General features: G+C 34.4%; 1 protein-coding gene across 1 annotated transcript in view; it reads left to right on the top strand.

The window, feature by feature from the left end:
• Positions 1 to 5,981: 5,981 nt before the first annotated feature.
• Positions 5,982 to 15,040, top strand: part of LOC124361992 (tetraspanin-17-like) — a 116,507-nt gene continuing 107,448 nt past the window's right edge. The window contains exon 1 of the mRNA XM_046816122.1: positions 5,982 to 6,314. Within this exon, the coding sequence (XP_046672078.1) occupies positions 6,153 to 6,314 (162 nt within the window). The 5' untranslated portion in view covers positions 5,982 to 6,152. The remainder of the gene's footprint in view (positions 6,315 to 15,040) is intronic.

The following is a 15,040-nucleotide window of genomic DNA, read 5'->3' as shown; positions in this document are numbered from 1 at the left end:
GTACATATCTGTAATACTGAATTATTTTAATAATAATAATAATAATAGTTTACTACAAACAGTACCTAATTGAAAAATTTTAAATGGGGGGTCCGAACCCCTTGGACCCCCTCGCTATCTACGTTCTTGTAATAATTTACTATCCTGGTTTTAATTTTGGTACGTAACTTGATATTAAATTAACTAGTGAAGGATTCATGGGCGAATTTGCACTGTAAAAACACTCAACCTGTTTTTTTTTTTAAATATAATAAACTAATATTTAGGCTTAAATCTTATCACTCGAGAGGCTGAAGAATTGTGTTACTTCTGTCACTCCGGTTGTTCGCACGATATCTTGAAAAACAAATTGACCTACAGACTTGAAATTTTGAATATGCTTGATTTCTATTAAGGCAACATCGAGTTCGATTATGGTCCATGTCACTCCATGGGATTTGGCTGAGAATTATCGAACATTTTAATATTGGTGTTCTGTGTAACTAGCCTATAATGGAAAAGAGAAAATCGCAGGATAAAAAAATTTGTAAAAAACAGCATAAAAATAAATAAGTAAAGTACAGTAAGAATGTCTTATTTCTTTTTTGACACTTGACTTGGAGGCCAACGGCTTTAATTTCCGAACCACCACCAATGGCCAAGCAGGCGGTTGCTTGCAAGGACAGGATCGCACAGCGGTCACCCATCCAAGCAGCAGCCACGCTCGATGTTTCTTGATTAGGTTATCTTGAGTTAACCACTGAACCCGCTACACTGTACCATTGGCTAAAGATGTTGCAAGTCAGTGTATCTCCTTGGTATTCGATCTCTGTATGCTGTTTGAAAACCATGTACGGAAAGTGGCTCTAAAACAATTTAGTCTACAGTATTGTTAATGGTGAGGATTTTTTTCCTTTGGTACTTTGGTATAAATTAACAGTACCAAAAACACTAATCTTTTGGATTCTTGAGGACTTATACTAAAGAGTTAACCTTAAAATAGTTTGGTTCAGCAGCTTTGCGTTTTTTGCTGAATCTCATAGGAAAAACTATGAGTTTGACAAATTATCAATTTTATCGGAAATAAACCAGTTGCGATCACATGTGTATTGGACAAAACAAATGTTTGTACTTAGGCCTAGCCTATATAGGTACTCTATTAACCTTGAAAAAGTACTTTTATCAGAATCACCGGTATATCTGTGATCGTTATTGTATCTTTTATCTCTTATCACTGAAACACGAGCTATTTGTACCCCTTTGGTTCTTCAGCTCTCAAAAATGCATTTTAGGTCTGGTGTTTTATTTTAACTTCTCTTTGCATTGGTCACGAGCTCGCTTCGCTCAGTGGGTCTCAGAAAAATGCTTTGTTGAACCATTTTAGTAGGCCTACCTGTTTCTCCATTTTGCTTTCGCCCACTGTAACTAAGGCATGCAACAGTTAAAGGAAGTTAGTTTCGAGTATCTTACGTGCTGCCATTGCGTTGTGTTCGTAAAGTTAGCATTTGTAGTAGTGTTTAAATGAAATCCCTTATGTACGAAAGAGTTTGACAGCATCACTGGCACCACATTGTGTAAAAATAGATGATACTTAGTCTTCACCATTTTCTGATCTAAGAAATAGATCAGATTGGCTGAAGAATGTAAATTTTGTACGGAGTGTACATTAGCTATAGAATCATAGAGTGACAATTTTTATTTTAAAAAATTTTAATTTCCTTAAAAATTGTTAAAACGCGAATTTTTTAAAACAAATATATACAAAAAAATTAATAACACTACGTTTCGAGATCTGCAATTTGATCTCTTCCTCATTTGAACAAATAAACTAACCCATAACTACAACCTAGTTTGAATAAATCATACCACAGCGTGGTGAAATCATAAGTCAGTATTCACAACCACCATGTGTGTGTCAACCCAACTAACTCAACACAACTAACACTACACTAATTATTAAAACTGAACTTCAGAGTCCAGGATATTCGCCCTAGGAAGAGATAAGATTGCAGATCTCGAAACCTAGTGTTACTGATGTTTTTGTACCATTGAATGATGGTAAATGTCCGGAAAAATCATGTTTCATTCACAATCTTACCATCGCCAAATAAACTTCAAACAAAGAACAAATTTGTGAATAAATAGTGTAATTTCCTATATACGTTACCTACTTATAAAACTTAGTTGCAACTGATTAAAAATGTAACTATCTGAACATATTACTAATAAATGCAGGTACAGTATTGTAAAAATGTCACATTTTTATTTTTATCAGTATTTACTTGAGCTTCATTACAAAATTGTCTATATGTTCTATTTTAAATGGCTGTCATTTCAAGTGGAGTGATAAAAAAGTGTTCAATTTGCTCTGTATCAGGGAAGTTATCTTTCAAGAGCTATAAATTTAACAAATTAATATTTTCCAAGCCCAAAATCGATTGCAACTCCTGAATTCACAATGAAATTAATAATGTTTCTGCTTCAGATATTGTTATAGCTATGCATTAGTGCACACTACCTATCGGGAAACTGTGGAAGCTGTATAGACTTCTAGTTGGCGTAGGTCCCGCCAGGTAGCGCGTGGGTGCCTCTTTGAGGCGCGTGTCCACGTGTATTGGTTGGTCATTCATCGACTCAGGTTTGCCAACCTGTGCGCTGATTGTTGTGGAATTTACGGTAGTTTGCTCTCGATTACGATAATTTAATATCTGCCGTTCTTGATTGACTCACTAGTAAATTCAGACTGATCTTCATAAAATTTAATATAGTTAAATTACTTTGTTGACGTAATTCACCGTAAACTATTATTATTGTTCTATTTATATAGCTGTTTATTGATTTATCACACAACGCCCGCATACCTTTTTAACACCAAAATACAAATCCAGTTTATTTTGTAACCAGTCCTGTTGCCCTTTAGACAATCTAGAATATACGTAGATAATGACAAAACTACCTTGTGATTTTAATAAGTTTACTACAATTTATAATATTAATTCTTAACTATTAGTGAAAGAACAATCGGAAGAAACGCTATTTTAACAATATTGAGTTTTTGTTTACAAAGAAAGTTAGTGTGATCATGTTAAAATCTTATATGATTGTACTAACAGACAAACAGGGAGAATGAAAATTGCCTCCCCTCGAGCAATAGGCTTCGCTAACGCTCAGCCATAAGATATTTATTTATCTATACAGTATTATCAACAATTAAATTTGTGAAACACGTGATAATTTACTAAACGATTAAATTGACAGCCACTTTCGTCTACACTTTATGTATAATTTATCCTTTTTTATTGAATTCTAAGGTGTGTCTATTTTAAGGCTATGATTTGTACGAATGAAAGTCTTTTATTTGCTGTCATTATTACTAGGTAACCCCCAAAAAATTCCAAAACGTGTTAATGCTTCGTTACGAAAAACTACAAAATTGACAAAGGATTCCCCTTAATGATATTTTGGTGTATGAGTAGTACATACAAAAGGAAGCATCTTGCAGAACTCTTAGACAAAAAAAGGGGGATTAAGGCATAGAGAGGCACATCTCTGTGATTAACAGGGCCGGCCCTAGACAGGGCGACCAGTGTGGTAACACCGGGACCCGCGCTTTAGGGTGGGGGGGGGCGCATTGAGAAAATATTTGGGTAAGCAAGTAAATTATAAATTCACAATTCAGAGTGTATCCATAATCACGACTACTACGGAAAAAAACCTAGTTTCATAGTGTTATCTGTATGTATGCCCACAACCTACATATTATACTGTCACTATTAGTGTTGTGCAAGTTATTGTTTATTGTTTACCTACGTTTTATACTGCATTCTGGAGAGTTCCGGATGAAATTAATCCCCGCATCAAAGGGTTTGCGCCAGGTCCTGCATCATCTAGAGCCGGCCCTGGTGTTTACGGTTTACTATTGCTCTTATAATGGAAAGCTAAACGAGCGTTTCAGAACAGTCAACTGAAAGTGAATTGACCTTGAATTGTACTCCATAACGACAATGAAAACTGTTTTTAGTCCTAGAAATACAGGAGATGTCTCGTTTCAAACATTGACTATCCGCATCCTAATGTAATTTTGGAAAATGCGGAGTAAATATTTACACTATGAAGTAAACAAAATGTATTTTGTTTTTATGAATAACTAATAAACATATCAAGAAAACTATAAAGAGTTAGATTGCGCACTAATAAAACATTAAAAATTCTTTGTTTTAGTCTCAGAGCAAATTAGACACTTTTATCACGCCACTTGAAAGAACAAGCCATTTAAAATAAAACATTTAGACATTTTTGTAATGAAGCACAAGTAAATACTGATAAAGATAAAAAGATAAAAATTTTTCCAGTACCGTACCTATATTTATGAGTAATATCTTCAGAGAGTTACATTTTTTATTCATTTGCGACTACTTATTTAGGAGATTATACTATTTACTCATATGTTTGTTCTTTTTTTAAGTTGTTTTTGATGATGAAAGGATTCTGGAGGGTTTTCCGGACATTTGCCATCGTTCGGTGATACAAAAAAAATCAGCATCACAACTTTTAGAGATCTGCATGTGATCTCTTTCTTAAGCGAATAACGTGCATTCTGAAGTTCAGTTTTAATAATTAGTGTAGTGTTAGTTGTGTTGAGTTAGTGGAGTTGACACACACATGGTGGTTGTGACTCCTGACTTATGATTTCACCACGCTGTGGTATGATTTATTCAAACTAGATTGTAGTTATGGGTTAGTTTATTTGTTCAAATGAGGAAGAGATCAAATTGCAGATCTCGAAACGTAGTGTTATTAATTTTTTTGTATATATTTGTTTTAAAAAATTCGCGTTTTAACAATTTTTAAGGAAATTAAAATTTTTTAAAATAAAAATTGTCACTCTATGATTCTATAGCTAATGTACGCTCCGTACAAAATTTACATTCTTCAGCCAATCTGATCTATTTCTTAGGTGAATAACTAATGAAACACATAACTTCAATCTAGGGTTAAATAAACAAATCACACTAGAGCACTGTGACAGTCATAAGTCAGGATTCACAACAACCATGTTTTCTGTCAACTCTGTGCTCAATATCTTTAAAACATGCACTTCATAGAAAAAAAAACATTAATTATTAAAACCGAACTAAAGAACACAGGTCAAAACAGATCTGCACTAACCGACATACCGCAGAATCTCTAAAATGAGACACCTTTAAAAATTCAACTTCTACAAAATTGCTCTTTAAAGTACAAGAGGTTTAACATTGTTCTTATTGGCAGCCAATTGTTGTTTAATCCAGATAGCAGCCAATACAACCTCCTCTAATAAAAACCTTTAATAAAGTCATTTGCATACATAAGCAGGGTTGTATAATTATATTCTCATCTTGATAACGTTTACATGTATATTTACGTTTAAATTTGTATCTGACCAATGTTCTATTTTCATAAATAAAACTCTGGACTTTGTATAATAAGAGATATTTTCGCAGTTTATAATTGTTTTCGTCAAAACTTTTATTATTTATTAGCAAATATTTGAACACTTCAAAGAAATTACAATTAAAATTTTACGAAATAATAGAGAAAGCTTTATAGAACGTTGAGTTTTTTGTAACTAATTGGAACATTCTCTTGTTGATTTTTTAACTCAACGTTCCATTGTTGCTATTTAGCACTGTTATTTTACAAACTCATATTTCTAAAGGTTACATTATTCATACACAAGACATCATTATAAAGAAATCGACAATTATCAGAAATTAGAAAGTAAGTGAAAAGCATTGTTATCAAGCCACCGAATTAAAAATAACCGCCAGTGAAATAACTGCAATATGAATAATCAAAACAAAGCTTAATTGCAATTTAATAATTCGTATTGACAATTGATTACACTGCTGTTAGGATATGATCACATTCAAAGTACACAAGGTGGTTACAGAACAAACACGACAATCTGTTTTGTTGAGGTTGGTAGACCTGGCGGCGCGTCTGGAGGAGGGGGAGTTGATTGTTGATTCTGTCAGACTGGAATCTGTGCCCGTGTGTCGAAGGCACTGGAGGTGTGAGCGGTCCAGTGCGTGTGATCCGAGTACGTGTTGTGTTGACAGTGTCGTATTTTCGTGTTGTGTAGTGTTGTGTTGGCATGGTTGACGAGTACTTGTGTTGCCACTGAGGTAACCATGAGCGCGGACCCACACAGAACTGCAGCTGTTAACGCCAGTGCCAACAATGGACTGAAGATGCCAGCTGCCCACCAGTCTGTCCGAAGGTATCGGAGGGACACCAGTGAAGTCAGCTGTTGCCTCAAGTACCTCATATTTGGATTTAACGTCGTCTTTTGGGTGAGCAACCTCATTTTTTCCAAAAGCATTAGGAAGGAAAAACGCGTAATTTTACATATGTAAATTCAAATGTAATTGTTTTGTACAATTCAAGGAGCGCTTTTCAGAAACCACTGGTTATTTGGACACGTGCGTGTTTCTAATGTACTGTTGTCGTATGTAATGTTGATAAGGCGTATACATACCTAATACTGACACGCAACAATGTTACTTTTATTTTCACTTGATTTAGATTTAAATACTTATAATTTACTACATTTACGAGAAAATACAATCCGGTATTATCACTACTGGTAATAATTTACTTCCATAATAAGTATCAAAACAAGCGCTCTCCTGCTTTGCAAACAAAGCGTCTTGGTAACTTTTCTTTCAATGATTTGCCTGTTTGAATGATCTACTGATACTATAAAATCGTGTTTGAATGCTATATCTACTGATACTATGAACTCGTGTTTGAATGCTAGATCTACTGATACTATGAAATCGTGTTTGAATGCTAGATCTACTGATACTATGAAATCGTGTTTGAATGCTAGATCTACTGATACTATGAAGTCGTGTTTGAATGCTATATCTACTGATATTATGAAATCGTGTTTGAATGCTAGATCTAGTGATACTATGAAGTCGTGTTTGAATGCTATATCTAGTGATACTATGAAATCGTGTTTGAATGCTATATCTACTGATACTATGAAATCGTGTTTGAATGCTAGATCTAGTGATACTATGAAGTCATGTTTGAATGCTATATCTACTGATATTATGAAATCGTGTTTGAATGCTAGATCTAGTGATACTATGAAGTCGTGTTTGAATGCTATATCTAGTGATACTATGAAATCGTGTTTGAAGGCTAGATGTACTGACACTATGGAATCGTGTTTGAATGCTAGATCTACTGATACTATGAAATCGTGTTTGAATGCTAGATCTACTGATACTATGAAACCGTGTTTGAATGTTAGATCTACTGATATGAAGAAATCGTGTTTGAATGCTAGATCTACTGTTATTGTAAAATCGTGTTTGATTGCTAGATCTACTGATCTATGAAATCGTGTTTGAATGCTATATCTACTGATATTATGAAATCGTGTTTGAATGCTAGATCTAGTGATACTATGAAGTCGTGTTTGAATGCTATATCTACTGATACTATGAAATCGTGTTTGAATGCTATATCTACTGATACTATGAAATCGTGTTTGAATGCTAGATCTACTGATACTATGAAATCGTGTTTGAATGCTAGATCTACTGATATGAAGAAATCGTGTTTGAATGTTAGATCTACTGTTATTGTGAAATCGTGTTTGAATTGCTCGATCTACTAATCTATGAACTCGTGTTTGAATGCTAGTTCTACTGATACTGAAATCCTGTTTGAATGCTAGATTTACTGATACTGAAATCCTGTTTGAATGGTATATCTACTGATACTATGAAATCCTGTTTGAATGCTATATCTACTGATGCTATGAAGTCGTGTTTGAATGCTAGATCTACTGATGCTATGAAGTCGTGTTTGAATGCTAGATCTATTGATGCTATGAAGTCGTGTTTGAATGCTAGATCTACTGATACTAGGAATTCGCTCTTAAGGATACAAAATATTTTTAGAGCGCTAATGAAATAAATTCAAAATGTGTCTTCCAATAAATTATGATCTATTAATAGCACAATCGTGTGTGGTGTACACACATGACATTATCACGTGTTATCAAATTAATAGTGTTATCAATTATCTGATATCAAATTAATAGTGTTTTGTTGAGCATCTCTCCTGAAGAAATATTAATTAAAGGAATATTTACGTCTGACGGATAAAATTTATTCGAGACAATCCAGAGAGATTCTTATTAACAGAAGCCCACATGATAGACGGGACATTTTATTTGAAAGAAATGTATTGAGTTGTAAAGCGAAGTGATTCAGTTAAACGATGAACGATAATGCAATACGAGGAGGATCATTCTAATTTTGAAGCGCAGGGATGAAGGGTGATGACGTCATTTCTTCTACAACGTGAGGCGTACGTACGCTGGGTACCAACAATATACACAAGTAACGAATTGTACTAGACACTTATTACAATAGCAACGTACCTTCGTGAAACAGTCTAAATAGTAGTCATACCAGTACTATAGTTTCGACCTCTAGTAACTCATCTTCTGGCGTCAATAAGTATTGAATCATGTTATCATTGGTGTGTGATAGCCATATCAAATGTTGTGTTTTACGTTATTTATTAATATAATCGTTGAGTTTTGTGATGTGCTCGTGAATTTTAAACTATGACGACCCCGGATGGATAATCCTTGCTTTAAATAGTTATTGACGCCCAGACTAAATTACAGTTTAAACTGTTTGGCACAGGTACGTGTTATTGTAAATAGGCAGTTCGCAGTTCAGGACTATATAATATGGAAATAAATAGGCTTAGAAGTTCAATAACGCCGTTATGTCGGGTAAAGCAAACAGAGCCCGGAAACAGTCAATTGTTAACATACAATGATCAAGTCGAGTTTTGTTTTGTTTTAAGTGAGGTGTTTGTTTCTGTAGGAAATCTTAAGAATATGAAGATTCATGGAGTAATTGGAAAGATTGGACTTTGATACCACTGATGATCACACGTAATAAATACCAATATTGGAAAATGTGTGATCATTACTATAGTTGAATTAAAGACAGAAGGGTATTGAGACCCGGCAGCGATGGCCGAGGTTCGGGGCTCTTCGGGACCGGTCGGCTACAGTGTTGCCAAGTTGTTCTGTCTGACTAGATCATCCACAGCGTTCACATAAACCGCTTCTAGGTAGGGGTGGTTCGCAGCGGAAATATGTGGACACATTTATCGAAGCGATAAATTAATAGCGTTCGTTGTTTTGAGAATTGTTATTTTATAAGTAATTGAGTCAGAAATCAAAACCTCGTAAAGGATTTTTACTGAAACCACGAGTGTATTATTGAAAATATACATAGGCCTAATAATAATAATTTGAATATGGTACATTTTACTGTTATTAATAGTAACCTACAAAACACCAAGGAGTATAGTAAAACGAACTAAAATTATATTCGTTAAGTAAATGTAAGTCTGCTGAGTTATAATTATTTACTCAGTCTTATCAGTCTTAGCAAATCCATTGAAATGACCACTGTGCCGCGGTCAAAAATCAACTTAAAACAAATAAAGATACTGTAGTTTAAACCTGATGAAGCTCGTTTAGGATAGTATTTTTAACCAATAAAAGGTATCCTGTTAAAAACCGTTATAGGATAATAAAATTGTTAATTGTTGAGTCTAAACTTAAATTGCTAGGGTGACCAAAATGCAAAATTTGCGACTAGGGCGTCAATCTGACTATGATATGAAATTTCCTTCAGTTAATTTTTTCGATCAACTTAATGTAATCTAATTACTTGACAAAAAATCTGTAAAAATATTTCGAAACTTGTTATATTTTAAATTTATTACTAAATGTTACTAACTGTAAACCACAGGCACACTTATATCACGCGAGTGCCGGGGCCTACCGCGTTTTTTTATCACTATTTCAGTGCCCTGAGACATGGTACGGAATTAACAGTAATTAAATAATGTCTGTCACAAAAATGTAACACTAGAAAGTACGTGCGTACACTTGTCTTCCAAATAAGGTTTAGTCTTGAAAAAGACACACTTGGCCACGAACACACGGAAGCGCAATAACACCACACGAAACAACATACATAACCAACAACCAATGACGTAATGAAGCACGGTTTGCTACTGCGCATCACCCAGCTGATACCTACCGGATGACAGGTACAACAGAGGAGACGTGACAACGCTGCCTCCGTCGAAAAGGAAAGTGCTCGGCTGTGATTGGTGGAGCGGTAGGGCGAGCCTTCGTGAGGCAGTTCGGCTGTCTTCGGTCGAGCTCGTCCCAATACCCTTCTGTCTTTAATTCAACTATAGTGGTATCAAACTAAAGAATAAGCTTCAAGTGATCCTAGTATTAAATATACTTATTAGTAATTGAATTTCAATAGTACTATTTCACATGGTTCAATACAAACTGGATATTAAGGTCAGAGTCCTACCCTGATTAAAACATATGCACGGTGAAACTATTTACGTTTCGTAGTTGAAACACAGTTTTGATGAGTTTCTAACTGCATCATTTTCAAATGAGATGCTGATTATTAAATCCATGTCTCAATAGATATCTTTAGGGGTAGCTTGTTAGCTTTCGATAGAAATGAAAACATGTAGCGGTTTATTGTAGTCTGGGAGCGTAGAGAGAATTTACGGTTTGACTAGAAACACACAATAGTCAGTCACGTTAGCTTTGGTGGAGGTCGAAATGCGAAGTCACCAAAAGGGTTAGACATATGAAACGATTTTTTTCCTTAAAATTACATTCTTCTAAGTTTGACAAACACTTATGTGTTCAACTGAACGACATGATGTGTTCAACTGACCGTCAGGCATAGGCATATATATAGCACCAGCAGAGAACTACATTAGATAAACAGATTTATTTACAATTGTGACGGTTGGGTTTAAATGTGTTAAGCTATGAAACATAATATTATAATATTTGTAGCCCTTGTGACAACATCTAATCTCAATCTCCATCAAGATTAATTTGGCTGACGGTGATTTATTAATAAATTAGTGAAAATATCTCAACCGCATAAAAAAGAAAAAAAAAACAGGTTATGTACCATAATAATCATAACCACAGTTGAGTTTACATTAAACTATATTAAAGTATATATATTTAAACTAGTATAAAATATTAGTTACAAAATCATTATGCCATTGCTTTACTGCTCTACTGCGAGCGGGAAAAGTGCATGAGCCTATGTGTGCAATCCAAAGTAAAAAAAGAACTAAATGAATCATTAACGGGTCTCGAAAATGGCTTAGTTTTGTTTTTAACAGACAGTGACGTTTGAATTTAAGTTTTTTTAAAATATTAGTTTACATCTTGAATATTCATTGAAATACAGTCCTTTCTTAATTTATAACTTGGATCACTCTTAATATTAGCCGGTGAGTGTTTTAAGTAAAATACGCCACTCTCCGTGTTTAAAAAAAGTTGATTACAAACCATTTCTACGTAGGGAATTTTTTGCCGCAGCAAGAATTGATTACGGGACGTAATTTGTTCTTTGCAACCAACCGCCCCTCTTTGGCTCTAAAAGCCGCAAAGTAAACAACGTCTTTTAGACAAAACAGCTCCGAGTTGTCTGAGAGGCAATTTCTTAATTAAATTTAACGTCTTTATGGCCGCAGTGCAACAAACTGCACGGATATCCGAGCGTTCTTTGTAAATCTTCCACGTCTGTAATATTTTCGTTTTAAACCCTGAGCCCAATTATTTACAAGGTAAAATACACAAAGAAGGAACGCGACAAAAATATATAATATTTAATAAAATCACGACACGGCTTCTCTAATATTTATTCTCTAATATTCTAACTAATTCGTTTTATTAGTTTACATACTGATTGTAGTGTGTATTCGTATATACTATTACATTGGGATACTATTAGCTATTTAGCCTACTGTGTATGTAGAAAAGACAGGGAGTGGGGAGAAACCATCATCAGATATATTAAAAATTTTAAAGTCACCTAAGTTTACAAAAGTAAAAAAAATCCTTGGTTTGGAGCAATTAGCTCTTTATCACACAGTTTCAAGACCTGGTCACAGCAGGTGTCATGCTTAAACTATTCTATACTTTCTTTGTTTCAAGTTTGTTTTTGACCTTGGAAGGATTTTGAAGGAAACAAGATTTTTGAGTCATTTGAAATCGTCCAATGATACGGAAGATTTAGTAAGGGACACTACGTTTTGAAATCTGCAATCTAATATCTTTTTCGGGTGAATATCTAAACTAACACGTAAATACAATCTATTTTAAAATAAACAAATCATACCATAGCGCCATAACACGCAACAACCTCGCACAACAATCTTGAGTCAGTAAATCAGAATAGAAATAAATTAGCATTTATTTTAATCCCTTATATGACTGGATTATCGGAGAAAATAGAAGAGTAGGTAGAAAAAACAACACTAAAAAAAGACTAATAATAACTTACAAACCAATTCATATTACGAGTGCACATTGATTCATTTAACCCATTAGCCTAATACATTAATAAAGATAATTTGGGAGTATAAATTTAAAAAATAAAAATCCGTAATTGCAAACTCTGTAGTGTAATAGTGTAGTGGAAAGTCCGTGAGTCATTGTGACTATTAATAAGTGAACTAAATGAAAGTTGATTCAAAGATCGCTTCGAGTTTCATACAAGATAGCCTTCGAATAATAATTGTACATACTTGCTGTCCTGATACGGTAACGCCAACGTGCTCTGCCTTCTATTATAAGGTACACGTACACGTACATCGTACACTACACTATGGGTCGTGTAACAGGCTTCACTCAAGTCTATTAATAGTTCACTTCATCCTCGAGATGTCCTGTAATACGTATATTACAGACAACAGGTAATTTATTTATTTATACACACCATTTTACATTGTAAATACATATGATGGCAGGTTTATAATTAACTAGAAAAAATACAAGATTATAGAAATTATGTCCTAGTAACGGTTACAGAAAAATACAATATGGTAGGAAAATATAATTAAAGGTAAATAAAAATAAAAAAATTGTCATTTATTGGAGTGTTTGATCATATATTAAGCATTTAGTTTACAAGAAGAAGAAGCTGGTAAAATGTATATAATTAAAGGTTTCATAACATAATAAATACAATACTGTACAACACACTATTATGTAACATAAATAGTGTATAAATATAAAGCTTGCAAATATAAAAATGAATAAGTTGCGACTGAAAATAAACTTAACCAACAACCTAATGTAGCTAGAAAAAACGGCAACTTCAAAAATTTGTGCTTCATGCAATTTAATATTAACGAGACAGGTTTAACAACACACACAATTACAAAAATCCTGAATTAACACACAGCACGCTTATATATGTCTAAGAATGAGAGAGAGTGCACGCTCATTGAAAGTCTCAACAGAAGAATAAAAAAAGTGCAGCTTAACACAGACTTAATTTCCCCTTCTCAGCAATACTACGGTGTATGTAGTTGGTCTGGTAGCAATGTCTGGAGAGTAGATGGGGGTGGCGGGCTAGAGGGAAGAATAGAAGAAGGAGAATAGGAAAGAAAATAATCAGAGGGAAAAGAAAAATATTCGCTAAGGCTCAGCCAAATCCCATGGAGTGGCATGCACCATCATCGAATTTAGATTCAAGATATCGTACAGGCAGACGGACAGAAATACAAATTTGTCTAGCCCCTCGAGCAAGGCTTCGCTAACGCTCAGCCAATAACTTGGGTAATATTATCATCGCAGATCTGTACGGAAATTGAATAAAAGATGTCTTTACACAAATAAGTTTGAAGTGCTGGAAAAAAGGGCACAAGCCACACACAAAAACCTTAAGTGTCTTGTTAAGTTTTGGTTGGGACTGACCCACAAATAGGTTAGATATTCTAAAATAACTTAATTGTCAATAGTTGTTTTTTGGTCTGTGCAGGTTGTCTCATTTAGTGAGCCAAATCATTGCTTTAAGATGTATTAAACTAAACATGATTTCTATCTCGCAAAGAAATGACTTCTTATTTCTCTTCCCAGAAATAACTAATGATTTCTTTGTTCACTGATGAAATCTTACTACTTTTCCTTATAAATCTTTTCTTAGTTCTATTTATTTAGTTATTTTAAGGAGGTTTTCTTCTCCAATGGAATATTTATTGATTATAATTAACGTTTCCAAGAGAAAACGACGTTTCAATTCAGTTTGCATATTCATTATTCTCACTAAGAATCGAACCCGTGACCTCTCGGTTAGAGAGACGCAGTTTTTCCAATACGCTACGCGTAGGGGCTGACACTACGTTTCTATCGAATCTCTGAGCTTTTTTCATGAGGAGAGTTTTAATGTTAATCTCTGATGCTGGATTCTATACGATTGAATCGTTTTAATCGAATTAGCATCACGTTTGAAATGCAAGATGGTGTAGCGATGCCGTTAAGGGAATTAAACATCGATTTTGCAGTACATCGATATAATCGGTGAGACGAGGCGGGAAATGGTGGAGGAAGGTCTTATTCGCGGTCACAATCGACGAACGGCTAATGGTCGTGTCGCAGCATTGTTGGAAACTGTTCATAAACAATAACGAGAGCGGTGGACGGTGACGTTGAATGCAAACTGCGTTGATTAGGCCTGTTAATCACATTGATTGGACTTCCATGCCGGGGGGTTGTATGTCGTGTAAATACGAGGGTTTAGCTGTTACTACTGCCCCTCTCTCATGATTGCATCTCGTTCCCGTGCTGTTAGTGGAACTGAAACACTATTCTAATAGCTACACAACGTCCCATTCTCTCTCACAGGCACTGTTCATTTCCCCAGCATTTGTACCGTCAATCCTGTTCCTTTCAAAGGGTTTCAGGATCATTTTTGTCCAGAGGATCGAAAAATTGCTTTTTACATGATAATGTGTCACAATCAAGGAAATTTACGTATGGTATCCTAATATTAATAGTACGGTCAACGACATCTAAAAATGAAGTCTATTATGTTTAGTCATATAGGCCAGTTAAATGCCCATTTAGAAGGTAAAATAATAAATTAGGTAATTTAAATATCGAAATTATGAGGATATTTTT

Source organism: Homalodisca vitripennis, chromosome 5 (assembly GCF_021130785.1).
Source record: "Homalodisca vitripennis isolate AUS2020 chromosome 5, UT_GWSS_2.1, whole genome shotgun sequence".
In the NCBI taxonomy this organism is placed as follows: domain Eukaryota; kingdom Metazoa; phylum Arthropoda; class Insecta; order Hemiptera; family Cicadellidae; genus Homalodisca; species Homalodisca vitripennis.
The sequence above is the reverse complement of the archived record's forward strand: the minus strand, read 5'-3'. Positions and strand labels throughout refer to the sequence as shown.